General features: G+C 28.1%; 2 protein-coding genes and 2 non-coding genes across 6 annotated transcripts; 2 read left to right on the forward strand and 2 right to left on the reverse strand.

Annotated features, from left to right (window-relative positions):
• Window positions 1-115: 115 nt before the first annotated feature.
• On the reverse strand, window positions 116-2,186 carry LOC122516409 (tektin-1). Its single transcript, XM_043634192.1, has 6 exons — window positions 1,912-2,186; window positions 1,540-1,830; window positions 1,169-1,441; window positions 834-1,056; window positions 557-775; window positions 116-489 (listed from the first exon to the last, which is right to left on the reverse strand). The coding sequence occupies exons 1-6, from the start codon at window positions 2,001-2,003 to the stop codon at window positions 352-354; spliced, it is 1,236 nt and encodes a 411-aa protein (XP_043490127.1). The 5' UTR covers window positions 2,004-2,186; the 3' UTR covers window positions 116-351.
• Window positions 2,187-2,667: 481 nt separating this feature from the next.
• Window positions 2,668-7,847, forward strand: LOC122516407 (E3 ubiquitin-protein ligase Bre1). 3 transcript variants are annotated; one of them, XM_043634188.1, is made up of 16 exons: window positions 2,668-2,923; window positions 3,021-3,195; window positions 3,488-3,674; window positions 3,742-3,915; window positions 4,163-4,284; window positions 4,371-4,607; window positions 4,677-4,802; window positions 4,890-5,063; window positions 5,149-5,406; window positions 5,516-5,647; window positions 5,856-6,127; window positions 6,201-6,354; window positions 6,526-6,639; window positions 6,855-7,257; window positions 7,365-7,459; window positions 7,542-7,847. In XM_043634188.1, exons 2-16 carry the CDS (start codon window positions 3,046-3,048, stop codon window positions 7,821-7,823), a joined length of 2,880 nt encoding a protein of 959 aa, XP_043490123.1. In that variant the 5' UTR covers window positions 2,668-2,923; window positions 3,021-3,045; the 3' UTR covers window positions 7,824-7,847. The 3 variants fall into 3 exon arrangements, with proteins under 3 accessions (XP_043490123.1, XP_043490122.1, XP_043490124.1); XM_043634187.1 differs by having other exon boundaries at window positions 2,669-2,923; window positions 3,742-3,930; XM_043634189.1 differs by having other exon boundaries at window positions 2,669-2,923; window positions 3,742-3,930; window positions 6,873-7,257.
• A 3,224-nt stretch (window positions 7,848-11,071) lies between these two features.
• On the forward strand, window positions 11,072-11,144 carry Trnar-ucg. The gene has a single exon. It is a non-coding gene; the product is annotated as a tRNA-Arg (tRNA).
• A 313-nt stretch (window positions 11,145-11,457) lies between these two features.
• Trnay-gua lies at window positions 11,458-11,551 on the reverse strand. The gene is made up of 2 exons: window positions 11,515-11,551; window positions 11,458-11,493 (listed from the first exon to the last, which is right to left on the reverse strand). It is a non-coding gene; the product is annotated as a tRNA-Tyr (tRNA).
• Window positions 11,552-19,589: the final 8,038 nt, after the last annotated feature.

Below are 19,589 nucleotides of genomic sequence, written 5' to 3' on the forward strand. Positions count from 1 at the left end.
ACTTTAACGATTCGAGTAAAAAGTCACTATCGATCGATCTTTTCATTCAAGAACTTTTACAATATCGATAATGTTCCATTATCGAGTATATTTTATATATGACTTTATTTTATTTATTTATTTATGAAATCAAGTGAATACACATGTTTAAAAAATATTATACGTATTCGGAATGGTGCACATTATTGTCAATTGCAACACTTTTAACGTGTACGATTTAATTATACTGATAAATAAAAATTGTTACTTCCTTTCTATTATGAGTATAATACAATGAAATTGTTTAATTTTTATTTTTTATAAATCACGTATACATCTAAAGATTATAAAAAAGCAAAAGTATATTGCATTTTAATATGCATGATAACTCATACTTTGGCGTAATGTCATACAATCAACCTCATCGATTTTTAATGTATTCGTTTTAATGTTAATATCTTCTTCGAGTTGAATTTGTGTTTTTAATAAATAACGCAGTGATGCTTGAGCCTGTAAGTATATTTTAGTAATTAAAAATTAAATTCATTTTGATAAATATCATACATGAATTACAAACCTCACAGAGCGTTTGTTGCAATTCTTTGACAATTTCACGTAAGTCATGTACTTCTTTGACAAGATATGTTTCTACAAGATCTCTAGTAAGCTCTAAACCAGGTCGTTGACATCGATTGCCTAATCTTGTATGAGCCAAGGCCATATATCCTTCTTTTTCCGCAATTGATTTTTCTATTTGTGTTATGTTTCGTGTCATTTCACTTGCTTGTCGCATTATCTAGAAATAATGTAAATTTACAGTAATGCAGTTTATATTATAAAAATACATGATATACCTCTGAATGTTGTACTTCTAATTTAGTTTTTATTTCTTTAGTTTCTTCTATACGTCTCCTAAATGCTTCATCTGTTGCATTTTTCTGACTATTAAGATCATCGATAGTTTGTTTTATTATTGTATCAATGTAAGCACGCATAGGTCTTGCACTATTGATCTCTTTACTGGCAGTTATAATATTATTATTCGTTTGCATTTCCCATTCGTTCAGTGTTATAGTCCTATATAGGTAGACATACTTATCAATATCATCCATAGATTATTTTAAAGTAGAATATAATAGAAAATAATGTTTTCTTCTTTAAATATTTATGCAACAAATGTGTGCCTTACGATGGATCAAGACGAGAAGTTCCATGATAAAGACTCAAATTCAAACTAGTTTCCTTCAATGTTAAATTATGTTTGTCAATACGTAAATTATTTTCTTTATCTTCAAGATCATGATCCATGTAATAAAGAGTAGCCTTTAATCTACGTATTTGTTCTTGAGTTTGTTCCAAAATACGTGTTAACAAAATCTCTGTACCCTTAATCACATCGCACTCTTTCAATAATTCTGCTTCGACCTGATCATGTACTAAATCTATACCTAATCTATGTTCCCTGTGATTGTATAATATTTTATATATATATATAATAAAATATATGATTTTGAAATATAAAAAAATAATATGAAATGTGTTTTTATTCAAATTGTTTACCTCACAATAAGACATTTTTCACAAATAATAAGAGCGTTTCTTTTTACAGAAGAAAGTGCATCCATAATACGCTCTTTGTACGTACAAAGTGCATCAATTTCAAGAATCACTTCTTTTCTTATTCTTAATAATTCTTTTTTACGAAAATCAATATCCTCTAATTTTTCTTTAAGCCGATGATCTGTTTCTTCTTTGTTAGTTTTAGCTGTTTCAGCAGTTAATTCGCAAACTCTTTTCGACTCTGATAAAAGACTATCAGCTAATTCTTGTTGAGCTACCGAGCATTGATTTCTGATTTTGAGAAAAGAAAAATGTTCATTGTAAAAAGGAAAAAATAAGCTTGAACAAAGAGATTATTCTGCATTTAAATACCTGAAAGTATTATTGAGATGCCATTCATTCAACGTAAATCTTGGAGGTGGTGGTGGAACCACAATTGAAGCATAATCGGTATAAGATTTCATTTTTGAGATAGTATTTTAGATTTTAATCGTACAAATGATGGTAAGTCAAATCCATGAAATTATAAGTTTGATCCATATGGATTTTAATCATGCAGATTTCATTGCAGGGTGGTTTCCAAGGAAACTCGTTTACAGATCCGTGTAGTTATACAATATTTTTAATACAAATCTTTTAGTTATACTGATACGTATATTATGAATAAATAATATATTTAAATATTTATTCTTTTTAGTATAAATAATGTTAAATTTATTTACTCATTTTATTATATACATTACTAAATATTTCATAATAAATATGTTATTACATTAAAAATATTCAAATATTCAAAAGTAAGTCAATTTGAATTTTCCCAGAGATAAATTAATTCGAAATAAAAAAAAAAATATTGTACGCGCGAAAATACAAAGAAAAATATTTATCGATGAATGTATTTTTAAATTATTGTTAATTTCTAATTCTATTTCTCAATAAAAAATATTAAAATGAGAAATATAAACAATTTTTTGTAATATATTTATTTAATAAAAAAGTATGTTAAACAGGATAATCCTATTGGTGTGTTAATGTTGTTAAATCAACGAATCAGATCGTTTCTTACGATGTATCAAGCACTGCATGTATCCTTATTTCCTATTGGTTAACATGTATCTGTAGATGACGTTGTATGCCTCTTGATAAAATGTCAGTATTTTCCACTTTTTTTATTAGCCTAGCACGAAAGTTGTGCCACAATGGCGGCTTCCGTTATAAGCGTTTGCTTTCTATCAAAGAACGATACTTCTTAATAAAATGTGAAGAACTGTCGAAATAATAACACTTCGACAGATATTCGTTCTCTTAAGATGACAATACATGATAAGAGTATTTAAATAGTTTTTAAAAAGAGGTTCTTGGAAGAATTTATATCCGTTTTAAGGTACTTTTCGTCCTAATCAATAATAAACATATTCTTAATGACTATATATCGATGTATTATGTATATTTAAATAATTTTATATTTTTATTTATTACAGACAAGACAAATAACATCATTTAAAAATGTCGAAGCGACCAGCAGATGGTGGAGATTCAGGTTCACAACCACCTATTAAAAAGGTTCAATTTGAACCCATTCTTATAGGGCCAATATCAACTCTTGAAGAAATGGATATGAAGGTTCTACAGTTTCAAAATAAAAAATTATCACAGGTATAAGGATCTGTTGCCGATTAAATACTATATCTTATTATATACACAATGAATTTTCATAAATGATTATTATTATAGGTTATATTTGAAATTAATTATGGATGATATCGATAAATAAATTTTTGTTCATATAAGATCTAAACATGTATTAAATAACTGTCGTGTATACAGATTTTTACAAGCTTTTATTATTTCTTGTTTTGTTTACTTATGTTAAATTAATACTTTATTATGTTTATTTTTATTTAATACTTTTTTATATTAAATGTATACATTAAACTTTGTTTATTAGAGGTTAGAGCAACGACATCGAATGGAAGCTGAATTAAGACAACGCATAGAACAATTAGAAAAAAGACAAATGCAAGATGATGCAGTACTTAATGTTGTCAATCGTTATTGGAATCAGTTGAACGAAGATATACGTGTATTACTTCAAAGATTTGATGCAGAGACAGCTGATGAATCGGAAAATAAGAGTAAGAAGCATGATCTTGTTTACTTTTATTTTTGAGCATATCTATGACTATTTAATATATGCTATAGATGAAAGCGAAGCGACTACTTCTTTCCTCATGCAATTATCTTCCTGGGACAAAGAAGAATTAGATGATAAATTAGCAAATCGTGTTCAAGTATCTAAGCGTGCTGTTTCCAAAGTTGTACAAGCATTTGATCGTTTATCTCAAAGAAATGAAAAGATAACTCTTGCACTTAAAGGCGAGTTTGACGGAGGTAACATTTTTTAAATATCATATTTTGTTAACCCCTTGCACTATAACTTGTGGTACGCTTTACGGCCTAAGCATGAAAAACACTAGTTTTACTCGTGGAGAATTTTATAAATCAAATATAAGATTTATGAAATATTGAAATGAATATAGTATACAGCTCCATGCATTAAATCATAGTGCAGGGTGTTAATTAAAGAGTGCAAATAACTATAATGAATAATGTATTATTATAGAGGATGCACCAAATATTGATGAAGTTGTACGTAGAGCTAACGCTGAAATACAGATGGAAAATAGGAATTTACAAGCTATAAATATACAACTTCATGAAAAGTATCATACAATTTCATTAAAAGTAAATATTACAAAATTTTAATAATTGATTTTTAATTTATTTTTATCTTTCTTCCAAATATATTGTGTCTAATGAATTAATTATAGATGTCAGAGTTACAAGATACCATAACAGGTAAAGATACTCTAGCAGCAGAGTTAAGAAACCAAGTTGATGATCTACAGTATGAATTAAATAAAGTACGTGCAAGAAACGATAAACTTGAGCATCATCTAGGAGAAGCTATAGAAAAATTAAAAGCATTTCAACAAATTCATGGAACGGACGAAAAAGGTAGCAATAAACCAAATACTCTTGTTGCTTCCAGTGTTTCGCAAACAAAGGTAAGGAAATGATTAATTTCATGTATATATTGTGTTTAATGTTATTGAATATTTTTATTTATTTTACAGCTTGAGGATTTACAAAGAGAACTCGAAGAAACACGAGAACTAGCAAACAATAGGTTACAAGAATTAGATAAATTGCATCAGCAACATCGTGATGCATTAAAAGAAGTAGAAAAATTAAAAATGGATGTAAATATTTTGTTAATTCTTTCGTTTTGCTTTTTTATTTTTTTAATGTTATATTTATACGTTATTGTGTATATTTTTTTTCTGCAGATACGACAACTGCCAGAATCAGTAATTGTAGAAACAACAGAGTATAAATGTTTACAGTCACAATTTTCCGTATTATACAATGAGTCGATGCAATTAAAAACTCAATTGGATGATGCCCGTCAACAATTGCAATCTAGTAAAAACGCTCATTTACGACATATCGAGATGATGGAGGTTGAATTTATATTTTTAATAATATTTTTCTCTTCTTACAACATCTTAAATTGTTGTTAATATTTATCATAACTTATTTGCTTAGAGTGAAGAATTAATGGCTCAAAAAAAATTACGTGGAGAGTGTATTCAATTAGAAGATGTTTTAGCTCAATTAAGAAAAGAATATGAAATGCTTCGCATTGAGTTTGAACAGAATTTAGCTGCTAATGAACAAACAGGTCCTATTAATAGAGAAATGAGACATTTAATAACATCTTTACAAAATCATAATCAGCAATTGAAAGGTGAGGTACATCGGTATAAACGCAAATACAAAGAAGCTTCTACCGAAATATCAAGGGTATGTTAAATGTCCTACACTATCTGATAACACTATAAATCATTATTAACTTAGAATATCATACATTTGTACAGATAAAAGAAAAATTAATTGTTGACTCTTTTTTTAGTTTAAAAAAGAAGTAGAAGAATTAACGACTAAGCTTGGACAACAAACTTTACAAGAAAACAAAGAAGGTAGTAATTCGGATGGTAGCGGAAAAGAGGAAGATGCATCTAATTCGTTGCCTGCTTCGACACAGGTAAAAAGTTAACCAAATTATTTATTTATAGTAATTATTATATATATGTGCAATTAATTATGATAGTAGACCGAATAAAAAATTTGAAAAATTTATTTTATGATTTATTTTATAATATAAATGTTAATCAAAATTGTCGCAATTTTTTAATATTGTCCGCTGTCATAATTATTGACATATATTTAATTTATATAAATATAAAATATAGATAAAAGAAGAAAGCGGAGTAACTATAAAACGGGAATCTGGTGTTGACGAGGAAGTTGAAACAATAGAAGTAGATGAAGGAGATGGTAATAAAGGTACGCCGGATTCTGTTACATTGACGTCACCTACGTTAAAAAAAGAGAAAGACATAAAACGAGAAAAAGATATAAAAAAGGAATCAATTAAAACTGAACATCGTGATCCTGCACATCGTACCAAAGATACAAAAGTAGCTGAGTCTGAACTTGTCAGAGATTTAAAAGCACAACTCAAGTAAGAAGACACATCATTTTTTTTAAACTTCCTATAATCCTTTATTTTATTATAATTATAATTATAATTATAGAAAAGCTGTTAATGAAATGAAGGAAATGAAGCTCTTGCTAGATATGTATAAAGGAGTTGGAAAAGAACAAAGAGATAAGGTTCAATTAATGGCTGCCGAACGTAAGACAAGAGCTGAATTAGAAGAATTGAGACAACAAATTAAAAAAATTCAGGTATTTACTTATTGCGATTGTATATTAATATTAATTTAATATTTGCACAATTCATATACAGGTGTTAGGAATGTGGACATATATAACTATCTTAATAATTAAATAAAAAAAATGTAACTATCTTATATGAGATAGTTGCTGAAATTAAATATATTACTTTTCATATGTTAGGAAAGTAAGCGTGAAGAAAGAAAGAAGTTAGCGGATGAAGATGCACAAATAAAAATAAAGAAATTAGAAGAGCAAGCGTATACCTTACAGCGACAAGTTGCTTCTCAGAAACAGGTAGATCTCACACATTATTCTATTTGCTCTCAGCGTTTTTTTTTATTTGTTACAGATTATTACAATTATAATAACTATTATTATTATGATTATTATTATTATTATCATTAATATTTTATATTTAAACTATTATACCAAGAGCTTTACATGTATATTAATAATAATATGAACTCGATTATTGTTATGCATATGAACGGTGGCATAACACTAAATAGAATTGTGTCTGGATGCAGGAGGAAGAAGCTCTTTTAAATGAAATGGAAGTAACAGGTCAAGCATTTGAAGATATGCAAGAACAAAATTCAAGATTAATACAACAATTACGTGAAAAGGACGACGCAAATTTTAAACTTATGACAGAAAGAATAAAAAGCAATCAATTGCACAAGTTAGCTAGGGAAGAGAAAGATGTGTTAAAAGAGCAAGTATCTACTTTAACAACGCAAGTAGAAGCTGCTAATGTCGTTGTTCGTAAATTAGAAGAAAAAGAACGTTTGCTGCAAAACTCTCTTGCCACTGTTGAAAAGGAATTGGCTTTAAGACAACAAGCTATGGAAATGCATAAACGAAAAGCTATTGAAAGTGCACAGTCTGCGGCAGATCTTAAACTTCATCTTGGTAAGCTAATTGAGATAGATAATGATAGATTTACAAAGTTAGATTAAACATAACATTTTGATGATTGTAAGTTTGTAAATTTTTAACGTGTTGTCTTACATTTTTAGAAAAATATCATTCTCAGATGAAAGAAGCACAACAAGTTGTTGCGGAAAAAACCAGTTCATTAGAAGCAGAAGCATATAAAACAAAAAGACTACAAGTAAATAAAATAATGTTTAAAGATCGTGTATAAATAAATGTATTCTTTTATTATTATTAAATATACGATTTATATTTTGCAGGAAGAGATAGCTCAGCTACGACGTAAAGTGGAACGAATGAAGAAGATCGAATTAGCCGAAACGTTAGATGAAGTAATGGCAGAGGAGTTACGGGAATACAAAGAAACTCTTACATGTCCTTCGTGTAAAGTGAAACGCAAGGATGCTGTATTAACTAAATGCTTCCATGTGTTCTGTTGGGATTGCTTACGTACACGATATGAAACGCGACAAAGGAAATGTCCCAAGTGTAATTGTGCATTTGGAGCTAATGATTATCATCGATTGTATCTTTCCACATGAAGAAAAAAATTGTAAATCATGATATATCATTTTGTTCTGTAACTTATTTATATTTACAGATAATATGTCTGTAAATATATATACATATATATATATATATATATATATATATATATATATATATATATATATTTATATGTAAGGATTTTTTATATTTTTATTTATTATTATAAATGTGAAACTCAATACATAACACGTGTGTGTGTGGGTGTGTGTGTGTGTACGCGCGCGTGCGTGTATGTATGTACACACACACAGACACAATGTGGATAAGCAGATCGTAATTTTTCTATTTCATATATGTACAGTATGATGATAATAGGTCACGCGAAAATGTATCATTTTTTTGTTCAAATGTGATATATTAAGAAAAAATTGCATTATTTCTATCAGCAATCATTTAACTACATGAAATTTACCTTATCTATGAAAAAAAAGAAAAGAAGAAAAAACAAAAACATTTATTCATCAATTTTAATCTTAAAAATTAAAAGATAATAGTAATTACTTGTGGAGAAATATTTTGAAAATTATTTTTTAAAGGCACAAAATATAGAGTAACATGTATGCATTAAAAAAAAATGAAACATTTTTGTATCATAATTGATCCTAAACTTTCTTGGCTTTTTCTTCGAAATTGTGTATATATACATATATATTCATAAAAACATTTATTGGTGATAAATAATTAAATTACCATAATTTGTGTGAATCAAATTTTAAGATATAACAGCATAGATATTATTTGATGATTTAATAAAATTTGTAATATAGTGTAAGTATTAAATAATATTTCCAAAATTTTATCTAATCTAACAAAAGCTGCTGTATGACTATTACAAAAAAGAAAAAAAGAAAGTGAATTATAAATATTTTCACCATTGTTACAAAATAATTAAATAGAAATAATTAAATTGCATCAGATTATAGTGTAGTATTATATATATGAAGTATTTTTTCTTAGATAGTAATTTCTTTTTTTTTTTTAGATATTTTAAAAATTTACTTTAACCGTATTAGGTGCAACAACTGTTATAAATAATTGTATAATAATTTATTGTAGAAATGTACCCTTCGAAGTACATAAAACAAAATATATGTTAGATAAAAAATATTATTTCATATGAAAACTCGCTTATATTTTGGATATTTTTATTTCACATAAGAGAATACTAAATTATTTTTTTATTCAAACAGATGCATTTTTTACTTTCATCGATAAAACATACTTTGAATTGTTAATGTAATATTTCTTAATTCAATGAAATATTTTCAATGAAAGATATTTATTTATATAGTATTAAAATTTAATATATAAATGGAAGATCTTATCTCCTCCGCTAGAAATTAAATGAATATCAATGTTAATGTTTAATAATCATTTTTTTATACTTTATAGAACTTTATAATACTATATTATAATACTTTAGAGATGAATTATTGAACTTATTTGTAATAAATGAATTAATAAGCAGATAAAATAATTTTCATATAGATATCTTTAACTGCAATATATAGAAATACATTTTTATAATTTAAAATTAATATACAATAGTGTAAAATTTTTCAAAATATAAATGTAAATATACGTATATATATATAATATATATAGTATATATATAATTATATTTATTGATTATATATATACATATATATAATTATATATGTATAAATGTATAGATTTATGGGAATTTCCTGTTGCTATGTGAGTTTTCTACAAAAAATATAAACTTGCTGAAATATAAAGATTTTATTCAATGCCTGTGAAATATCTCTATAGCAATTTCCCTCCTCTCCAAACATATGCATATACACATTAAGCTTATCAAAATAAATCGTACTGTATAATGAAATATGCCTGAACAATGTATATGTTTAAATTATTATAGAAATGTAGTAAAAAAAAATGTAAATATTTAATTGCAGACAATTATCGCGTAAATATCATCAGAGCGATCATATTCAATATACTGCATTCCTTACAAACCAATTTATCTACATATATATATATATATATATATATGTATATTCTTAAATTTATATATTTTAATTTGTATAGTAAATTGTATATGTTAAATTCAAATTTCTTTATTTGCTAAACAAAATATACTGTAAGAAATAAAATAAAAATTTTTTTATACAAATGCAAGTTTAAAGAATAAGTTTAAAAATTAAATATTATTACCATCATTACATATAACTTCATATTGTTTTGGAATAAATTTGTATACTTCTATAAATTTATATAATTTTTTGTTGAATTTTTGGAAAGCATCTTATACACTGCTATACTCTTCACACTATGGATAGATACATAATATATGTGTGTGTATTTGATAATTTAAATAATTTATACTTATTTAAATAAATAATATATATAATATATATAATATATATAATATATAAGAATTTTTTTCATATGAAACAAAATAAATTATAATTCTTTATCATTTACTTACATATTTGATTTTGTTGAATTTATATTCGTTCTCATAGTGCAGTATTTGTAAGATTATTGAATTTATAAATTAAAATGTAAATGTTAAATTATAATTGAAACGTATTATTTAATTAAATAACACTAACAATAAGTAAGGAATGAAATTAAGGTACACTAGCGCCATCTAGTCGGCCATTGTGTGCAATACATTTAATATAAAAAAATTGTATAGAAGTTTTTATATAAAATTTTAACGAAGATATTTCCAATGTTTTTTTGTGTTTGATTAATCATCTCGAAAGATGGTATGAAAATATTAATAATCAGATATATTAGAACATATTATTAAAATTAATTTAATAATAATATAAATAGTTTTTATTAGATTTTTGTAAAGTTGTATCTTAATGGTTACACACATTTTTTTTTATTTGTTAAGTATAAATAATATTATAAATACTTTTCACATGTATAAAGAATGAAGAACTAAATTTTAGTCTTTCTCTTTATAATAATGTATACTTTTTTATTAATTAAATGTTTGTTATGAGAAAATTATTTATTTATAATATACCTAAAATGAGAAAATTATATATTTAATACTCGCAATTTGTTAATAATATACGATTAGATACAATTTTTTAAAGCTATTTATTTAATTTTACTTTACAATATAATTATTAGCGTTTCTGGATTTCATAAACTTTAGAAGTTTATTATTACAAATAATGATAATATTATATGAAAAAAGAAAAAATTTAACCATAATTGTGAGTTTTGAATTAGATTGACGTAATATCGTTCAACTGACCGTGTGGCCTAATGGATAAGGCGTCGGACTTCGGATCCGAAGATTGCAGGTTCGAGTCCTGTCACGGTCGAACACAATAATTTTTTTTTTTTTTTTCATTATTTTATATATTTTATTTTTCGTGCATTATGTATATTTTATATATTTCTATGTTTTATTCATATAACAGTTATAATCATTATGTTATTGCAGCAGAAAATCTATAGTATAAATATATATAAAGAAAATTTTTACACAATTTTAGTTGAATAAAAGAAAATACTATAACATATATGTGTATATATATATAGTTTTAAATTTTCTGAAAGATAAAAGAATAATTATTATTAATGGAGAAGTAACTATTATTATAAATTGAATTTAAAAAAAAAAAAAATAAACCTTCCTTCGAGCCGGATTTGAACCAGCGACCTATGGATGTCTCTTTATCATTAAACCAACTACAGTCCACCGCTCTACCAACTGAGCTATCGAAGGATTGTAGCGGGAGAACCAAATTAATTTATCATAAACTATTTTTATCTGATATTAAATTATAAACAATAAAAAAATAATATTTATAAGAGTAATAATACAATACTATATTTTATAATCATCAAACATAACTTATAGAATATAAGTATGAAATAAAATAGACTAAAAGTTGATAAATGATTTTTGAAAGTAAATTATTTATGCTGTCAACATGTTTTTGGCTTATAATAATATATGTATCTAATGTAAACGTATAAATAATATTGTTTATAAACAAAAAAAGCGCGTTGAACCCACACACGACTGAAGTGAAGCTTTTGAAGTTTTTTTATATTTGTAACTTTATTGAATTAATTAATTAATTATTTTTTTCTGCAGATTTACATTGTCCACTTCATAATAAAGTTCTTTTTCTTTCTGTATATTTACTTATTTACAAAACTAAAATTATTAAAAATATCTTTTAATTCTTAAAAGTATCTAAAATTATTAAAAGTACAAATACACATAATATACTTTAAATATTTATTTCGCTTCTCGAATAATTTCAATAGTAATAATAAAAACTGAAAATTCAACGGATTCTGATATTCTATGTTAGCGAACAATAACTGAAAGATGGCAGCGACACGAGTAGAGCTGAAAGTTGCCGCGTCGTTGTCACGCCATTTCTCCCCGCACCAGCGACGTAATTGACAATGAGTTTCGTAATAGAAAAATATGATAGGAATTGTCCCAAGGGATATTTAATTTCTTATCCAATTATTTGATAAATCTAAATGTTTCATTAGATTATTTAAAAAAAAAAAATGTGTCAGAAGTACTAAAAGAAAGTGAATAAAAAATAAATATGTAAATAAATTTATATTGAATTTAGCACAGTCATTAGCTTAGAAAGTACTTACGTTACAATATTAACGACAATAAAATAAATAAAATCGTAAATAATCTCGATTTCTTAGGTCTCGCTGCTTGGAGGTTGCTGTGTTTGGAGACTCACGGGTTAGAACTCAACTTCTATATTTATTTTGCCAACAAATTCATTTCATTAATAATTTATTAGAAAGAAATGTAAACAAATTTAAAGCATGAAACAAGTTAAAAATTTTTCGTCCAACGTATTATTAAAATTAGATGAGAAAATCATTGTCATTCAACAATTGTAAATATTTCAAAATTAACGAACATCGCGTTTAAAGGACAATAAAATTAAAAATATTGTACCTTGCATCGTATTACAAAATGCTTACACAATTGTGCATGTCGTCATAACCATAATCATAACGAAAACAAATCTATATTTGAGTGATAGATTACATAAATCTCTTACTTAATTACGTTTATATAAACGCGAAGTATGCAGTTACATCGAGTATCTGATTAACATATCACATTATTTATATAAAAGATATTTTTTTATTTTTACTAAACTACAAATTGGCACAATGACAGAGATAAAGGAAAATTAATTTAAATCGATACAAATCGTTTTTCACCAATACGCGTAACACCTGGTTACGCGAATCGATGAAAGCAAAGAGAGCATAGAGGAGAGAAAATGGAAATTTATATGTTAGGTTGAAAATCCTGATTAAAAAAACATGTATAATATAAATATATGAAAATATTTGTATAGAAATTCATTTAAAGAATTCTACAAATAATTTGGTGAATAATAACGGAAACAAAACGAATGAAAAAGATGACTACTTTATAAGAGACAATTATAGTCTTGAGGTAACGTGTTGTTGAGGACTCTAAGAGGGTGAAAATGTATATTTTTTGTAAAACCCGGACGACTTTTCATTAAGTGGCTGTTCTAATTAAACCTACATCGGCACTGTGATACTTAATTGGAACAGACACTTTGCTTTTTCAAACATCTCCGGAATGGAGCTGCGTAGTCTCCTGGTTCCCTCCCCACCCCTAATAAATTTTTAATTTTAATAGAAAGAAATTTTTTGTTTATTTAAACAAATTTAAACAACAATCGCAACGCGTAATTAAATAATTCATTTAATAAATTATTCCATTCATATTACAATTAATTCACGAAACGAAAAGTATATATTTTCTGATACATTGAACGTTAGCCATTTGCCCAACAGTGCTTATATTACTCCATACAAATATTATGAACACCGTAAGCAATATCGATTACTGAATCTCACTACGAGGAGATTGTTGCATCGCAGATTCGTTTAGAAATTAACAAATAAATCTCTAAAATTAAATGGCATGATGGTGAACGTCTTTCTAAAATACAATTAAAAATATGACACTATGATAAAAATCTGTCTGAAACTATAGAAAAATATAAGATCCTTTAATTCGGGTTACACAAATCTTTTTAACTAATTTCAAAACATTCATACCATCGATTACAATTACATATAAACCTATAAATCAAATTAGATTGAATTAGATATAAAATTTTTGTACAAAATATTATTTAATTACGCAAAAATAAATTCTTACACGGAGAGCGAACACGTTACGTCTTGTCCTTATGTCGTTTAAAATGAAACTCTAATGTGTTTTATGTATGATCTCATCTCCTAATCACCTTAACCGATCGTGCAAGAACGTTTTTCTATGTGTACCTGAAAAAAGAACGAATTTCCTGATATTCGCAGAGCGATATAAACATAGTCGATGTTTGCTTCGTTTGACTTTGACCTTCACCTTCGCCTATTTCTCTCTCTATACATTCAATCATATAGATTATTACTACGCAAAAAAATAATAAAAAGTAAATACGCATGCTATAAAATAAGCCCCTAAAAATAAAAAATAAAATAAATACATTGAAAGCTATTTTTTTGCTGACGTGTGTTTTATATTTCTGAAGATAAATTTTTATTTATTTTTTAATATTTGGATGGATAATAAATACATGTATGTATGTGTTTTTATTGGTTCTTAGATTGAAATAATTTTAGAAATAATTATTAAATGTAATCTTGAATTTTTTTTTGATAAATCTAATTTAAATGCATAATAATATTTGTGGCATTAATAATAAATATTAAAATATATATTATTTAAAATATTAGGTTACGTGTCAGAAATTTATATAATTAATAAGTATATTTAAATATATATCGATAATTCGATTAAAATTATTAAAAAAGAATAGTTAAATATATCTAAAATTTTTGATGAGCCTAACTACAATACACATACATATTAAAAGCACACAGAATGATATCCCATTTTTTCCTTTAAGAGATTTTGACTTTTTAATAAAACATTTAAAATCCTATGTGTCTATGACATTTTGTTTTATTTTTACCTATAAAATATACTGGTAAAACTTGGCAAAAAAGGACAAGAGCTCTTGCATACAGATTAGAAAAAAAAAGAACTCGATGTTTAAAAAGTTTATAGTACTTTACGAGACGAGTAAAAAATGTCTAATTAACATAGATTCTAACATCAACTCTTTTAATATAATTATATTTTTATTATTTTTAAACGCGTTCGATATCGTAAGCGAGTCTTTTTGGTAACATATTGTTTGTACACAGAGGAATTTGCTTAGAAACACATGTCATAGAAAATATCCCCGGAGACATGTTATAGCAAATGTCCTCGGGGACATATATGCTTGTCCCTAAGGGAACATACCATGTTTGATATGCCATTGCAATTATTTTTTTATATTATAATTTTTTAAATATATTTCATAAACTGTTATATGACATCATACTATTCCTTTAATTTATTCCTGGTAGTTAAATAAATTACATTTTATTGGAGATATTTTTTTAAAAAAAACACGTCAAGATAAATAGTTTGTGTAAAATTTATTAAGAGATTTATTAGAAATATTTAATGTACATTCGCGTTATTCTATGAAAATGGTTTCAGAAATTAGAATTCCATCATAAAAAGCATATGGATAAATTTTGATCCTCAGTTGAGTTTCATCTCCTTTTTTTTTGTTTTTAATTTTATTCTCTCACTTATCGTTCTCCAGTAAAATATTTTTTCGATCATTCTTATCAATGACATTGTTGCACTTTTTGTGTTGCGCTTGAAATTGTTTGTGCCCGCTGCGTGGCTGTCTCGTATCTCCCCTGTCGTTTCCCGCAAGTATTAACCGATCGATATTTCCCCGTTTCTCTTCTACCACTCAAATAACACACTCCCCTCAAAACCTTTCACTTTTCGTCTCGTTTGAAAATTTTCAGTACTCTCCCGAAAGAAGTTTTATTTCATAAAAATGTTTATTAATGTTTCATTAAAGGTATTAATACGAATACATTGATATACGAAGTAGCATGTGTATGATATTAAAAGAAGCATACATGTATGTATATAGGATACAAAAAATAACACACGAGTATCAACAAAATGATTCTAGTTGATAGATCAATATATCGATAGATTCTAGTTGATGAATCAAGAGGCACGAATGAAAGGTACTCGTTCACCATCGGTATACCCTTATGACGCGTATCTTTCTCATCATTACAAGACAGTATTTGCGCGAAATAAACGACCTCGAAACATTTCTATCGATAGACAAAGATAGAGGAGGAATACAGTAATAAAGGGGTGTGTTGGAGTTGAAAGAAAAGAGATATCGCATGGCTTGACATTATCGTCAACGGAAAGGTCGACGTTACTATCCGAAACATTATTGAAATGAAGTTATATATACGATATAGTACCACTCTTATCTACAAATCGTATTCTTATTATTTATTTTCAACATGTATAAGGGTTAACAAAATTTGTTCTACTAATTACATTTTTCTATGATATACTCTGTACATTTTTATTTCATTTTTTAATTGTACAACATTTCATATTTCTCGAATGTATAATTTAATCAGTTAGCTGGGAGAGAAAGAGAGAGAAAGATTGACGAGTATACTCGTCGTGGAGATATGACAATATTTTGTATTATCGTTTCATTTTTGTGACATAATATAGGTAGACGACACTTTTCAAAGAGATTAACACAACTGGTTGGAGCAAATGATAACTACTTTTTATTATAAGCATATCATAAATTAATTACATATTTACTTACTTTTGTTTTTTAAATCGTACTATATTTTTTGGTGCACCAAATTATTTGATATTATTTTTAAGAACTCGATTATTGTTAAACGTATAAATTGTGGTATAACATTAAATAAAATTGTGTCTCGATACGGTAAGGGACAAAAAAATTCACCATTATTTTAATTATATTATTTTATAGTATATAAATAAATAAAATAATGAACAAAGTTCTGAGATCAAAACTATTTGAATCAATCAAAAGTTATATTTTTATTTTATTCTAAATTTAATCTATGCCGATACTTTGGTACACTACTGGATGTATACACACACACACGTATATGTATACGTACATTAGTTAATTAACTTAAAAGTGAGATATATAAGAATAAAATTCCATTCGATCCCTTTTCTATATATTCTTAATACGATTGACTGATAGAATTAGTAAATTGCTAGTAAAAATACCAACTCAACGCTTTCTTCTTTTCTTTTTTTGTCTAATTCTAGTTATGTCAATTATCAAAATATTATGAAAATGTATGCATGTATTATAGATCGTCTTGATCGATCAAGACTCGATAAAGGACACGCGAACCAACGAAGTTGTTGAATCAAAGAAATGAATATAAAAAGGAATTAAATAAAAAAGAAAAAAAAAAAGGAAAAAGAGACTACGTCATGGTTAGGATCGATTCTACATATTTTTTCGCAAACCAACGGACACCTTCTTTTTCGAAGGGAGTGTCGACCGTTGAAACAAAGTGAATTAGTTCGAACAAGGCCAAGCCTCTAAGCCACCTGGGAAGCCATAGACCATACGATCGAGTATCACCAATCTTATTTTACGTGGTTAATACGTGAACACACGCACGTGAGTTGACTCTTTATCCAGGCAGCATAAAAAATAAATAAAGAAAAAAGTTTAATAAGAAGAAGGGAGACAGGAACAACGAAATAAGCGAAAGAAAGAGAAGAACGGAGAAAACTTTCGGTATCAGCAATCTGTAATCTCTTCAGGAGAACCTTCGAAATAAATAATCCTATATACCGTTAGATAGAGATCGGACAACCGTGCTGACTCGACGTAAAAGGCGGGAGGAGAGAAGCTTTCGAAGCTCCTTTGTCGATAACAAATCCGGAAATAGTCTTTTTGCGGTTAACCTTTACCGTAAGAGAAAAAGAAAATATAAGATCATTACCCCCTGGATTTTGTCCTAATTAACGTTTAATTGTTCGCGGAGAAGTATTTAATAATTTTTAATTGAGAACTTGAGTGACGTACACCCAAACGGGGTACGAACCAAAATAATAAGACTGTTTCTAATAATCGTTAACCCTTTCAATTACAATTTCTAAATACTTCTCATACTAGATTTACAAATGTACCAGAAATTATAATCATTTCTCAATATGAATTTCAATATGTCGTATAGAAAAATACGATTTGATATGGTCCATATACTTTTAGTATTATACAACAAGCGTTTCTTCGAAAGACGTAACACATATAACATGTGTCGTGGTGAAGCATGGTTCATGGTTAAATCATCTGTACACGAGATACCTACGTCTAACTCTCTTAAAATCGATCGGAAGGAAGGAAGGTCCGGCAAGGTGGAAAATCGGCGAAAATCGGTGTCCCGAATAACGAAAAGTCGTATGAGGACGATCGAAGGAAGGGTAAGAGAGAGAGGGAGAGGAAAGGGCGACCAAGTAAGCAAGCAAGCAAGCAAGCAAGCTAGCAAGAAAGCAAGCAAGCAGGAAGCTAGTAAAGAGAGAGAGAGAGAGAGAATAAAGAGGGGGTGGAAAACGGTGATACGCCGCAGAACGTCGACGTTCTTGTCTTGGCCGGATAGAAGGGGTGTCGGAGGGTTCGTTGGGAGTCATGGAAAGGGTGAAACGCGTGTCGCTATCTCGTTGCTGACGTGGTGCCTTGGAGAATGAAGAGGAGGGGAAGGACGATGACGAGTGGTAGAGAAGAGAAAAGAAGAAAAGAGATGAGAAGAGAGGATGAAGAGGAGGAGGAAGAGGAGGAGGAGGAGGAGGAAGAAGAGATATACGCGCGTCGAGCTCGCGCGTGTTAAAGAGACATCCGGGGACGAAGAACTATAAAGGTAGAAAGAGAAAGAGGAATTACGTAGAAGAAGAAGAGGGAGAAAGAGAGAGAAGAGAGAGAGGGAGAGATAGGAAGGAGGTGCAAGCGGGGGGAGAGGAGTGCACTGGCGCGCAGCTTCTCGCGTGGTAGTCGTGTGCGCGTCACACGTCTGCTTGATGCGCGCCTGTGCGCACGCGGGCCAAGGACGGGGGCAGAAGAGGAGGCAGACGGGGGGTTGCTGGTGGAGGGCAAAGAGAGGGTGGGTAAGAACGTTGTGCGTTCTCGCGCAGTTTGCCGTCGCTGGTCGACGACGTTCGCGCGCCCTTTCGGATTTGTGTCTTTTCTCCTTGGTGGATTTGTTGAAAGAAATTAATTACAATCAAAAAATTAATATACAATTTATATATAAGAAGGAATAATAAATAATAATAAAAAGAAAAAAAGGGAGGAAGATCGGGGTTGACGAGGAATCTATTTATTTTAATAAAAAGGTTTTTCCGTTATTACGTTTAATATAAGAGTGATTAATATTTCTCTTATTTCTATTTTATTTTGAATGAAATTGATGGGGTAATTATTGGTCGAACGTTTTTGACATAACGGTGGGTGCTGCAGCGTTTTAAAGATGGCGCCGAGGAAGGACGATTTCCGCGTGGTGAGGAAGGATCATTCGTAAACGGTGAGTGGTTGTGTGGTATGGAAGAGGAATACGAGGTGATAGAAGAGAGAGAAGAGAGTTGTATCGTTAAAGGATCGCGATTGGTGCTGCTGAATAGCGCCGGGTACGTTTGTTTGGAGATTGAGAATAAGAAGAAGAAGAAGGAGGAGGAAGAAAAGGTGGTGGTGGTGGTGGTGATTGTGAAAAAAGAGGAGGAGAAGGAGAAGAAATTAGGAGAAGAAGAAGAGGAAGAGGAAGAAGAAAAG

Source organism: Polistes fuscatus, unplaced genomic scaffold (genome assembly GCF_010416935.1).
Source record: "Polistes fuscatus isolate 324 unplaced genomic scaffold, CU_Pfus_HIC Scaffold2, whole genome shotgun sequence".
NCBI lineage: Eukaryota > Metazoa > Arthropoda > Insecta > Hymenoptera > Vespidae > Polistes > Polistes fuscatus.

Excerpts from the sequence above, each read along its gene's own strand:
- LOC122516409 (XM_043634192.1), bottom strand. The coding sequence starts at position 2,003 with ATGAAATCTTATACCGATTATGCTTCAATTGTGGTTCCACCACCACCT. Across the intron at positions 1,057-1,168 it reads ACTTCTCGTCTTGATCCATC|GACTATAACACTGAACGAAT; the intron begins GTAAGGCACACA and ends CTACCTATATAG. Across the intron at positions 490-556 it reads TGCAACAAACGCTCTGTGAG|GCTCAAGCATCACTGCGTTA; the intron begins GTTTGTAATTCA and ends ATATACTTACAG.
- LOC122516407 (XM_043634187.1), top strand. The coding sequence starts at position 3,046 with ATGTCGAAGCGACCAGCAGATGGTGGAGATTCAGGTTCACAACCACCT. Across the intron at positions 5,064-5,148 it reads GACATATCGAGATGATGGAG|AGTGAAGAATTAATGGCTCA; the intron begins GTTGAATTTATA and ends TTATTTGCTTAG. Across the intron at positions 6,128-6,200 it reads GATTTAAAAGCACAACTCAA|AAAAGCTGTTAATGAAATGA; the intron begins GTAAGAAGACAC and ends TTATAATTATAG.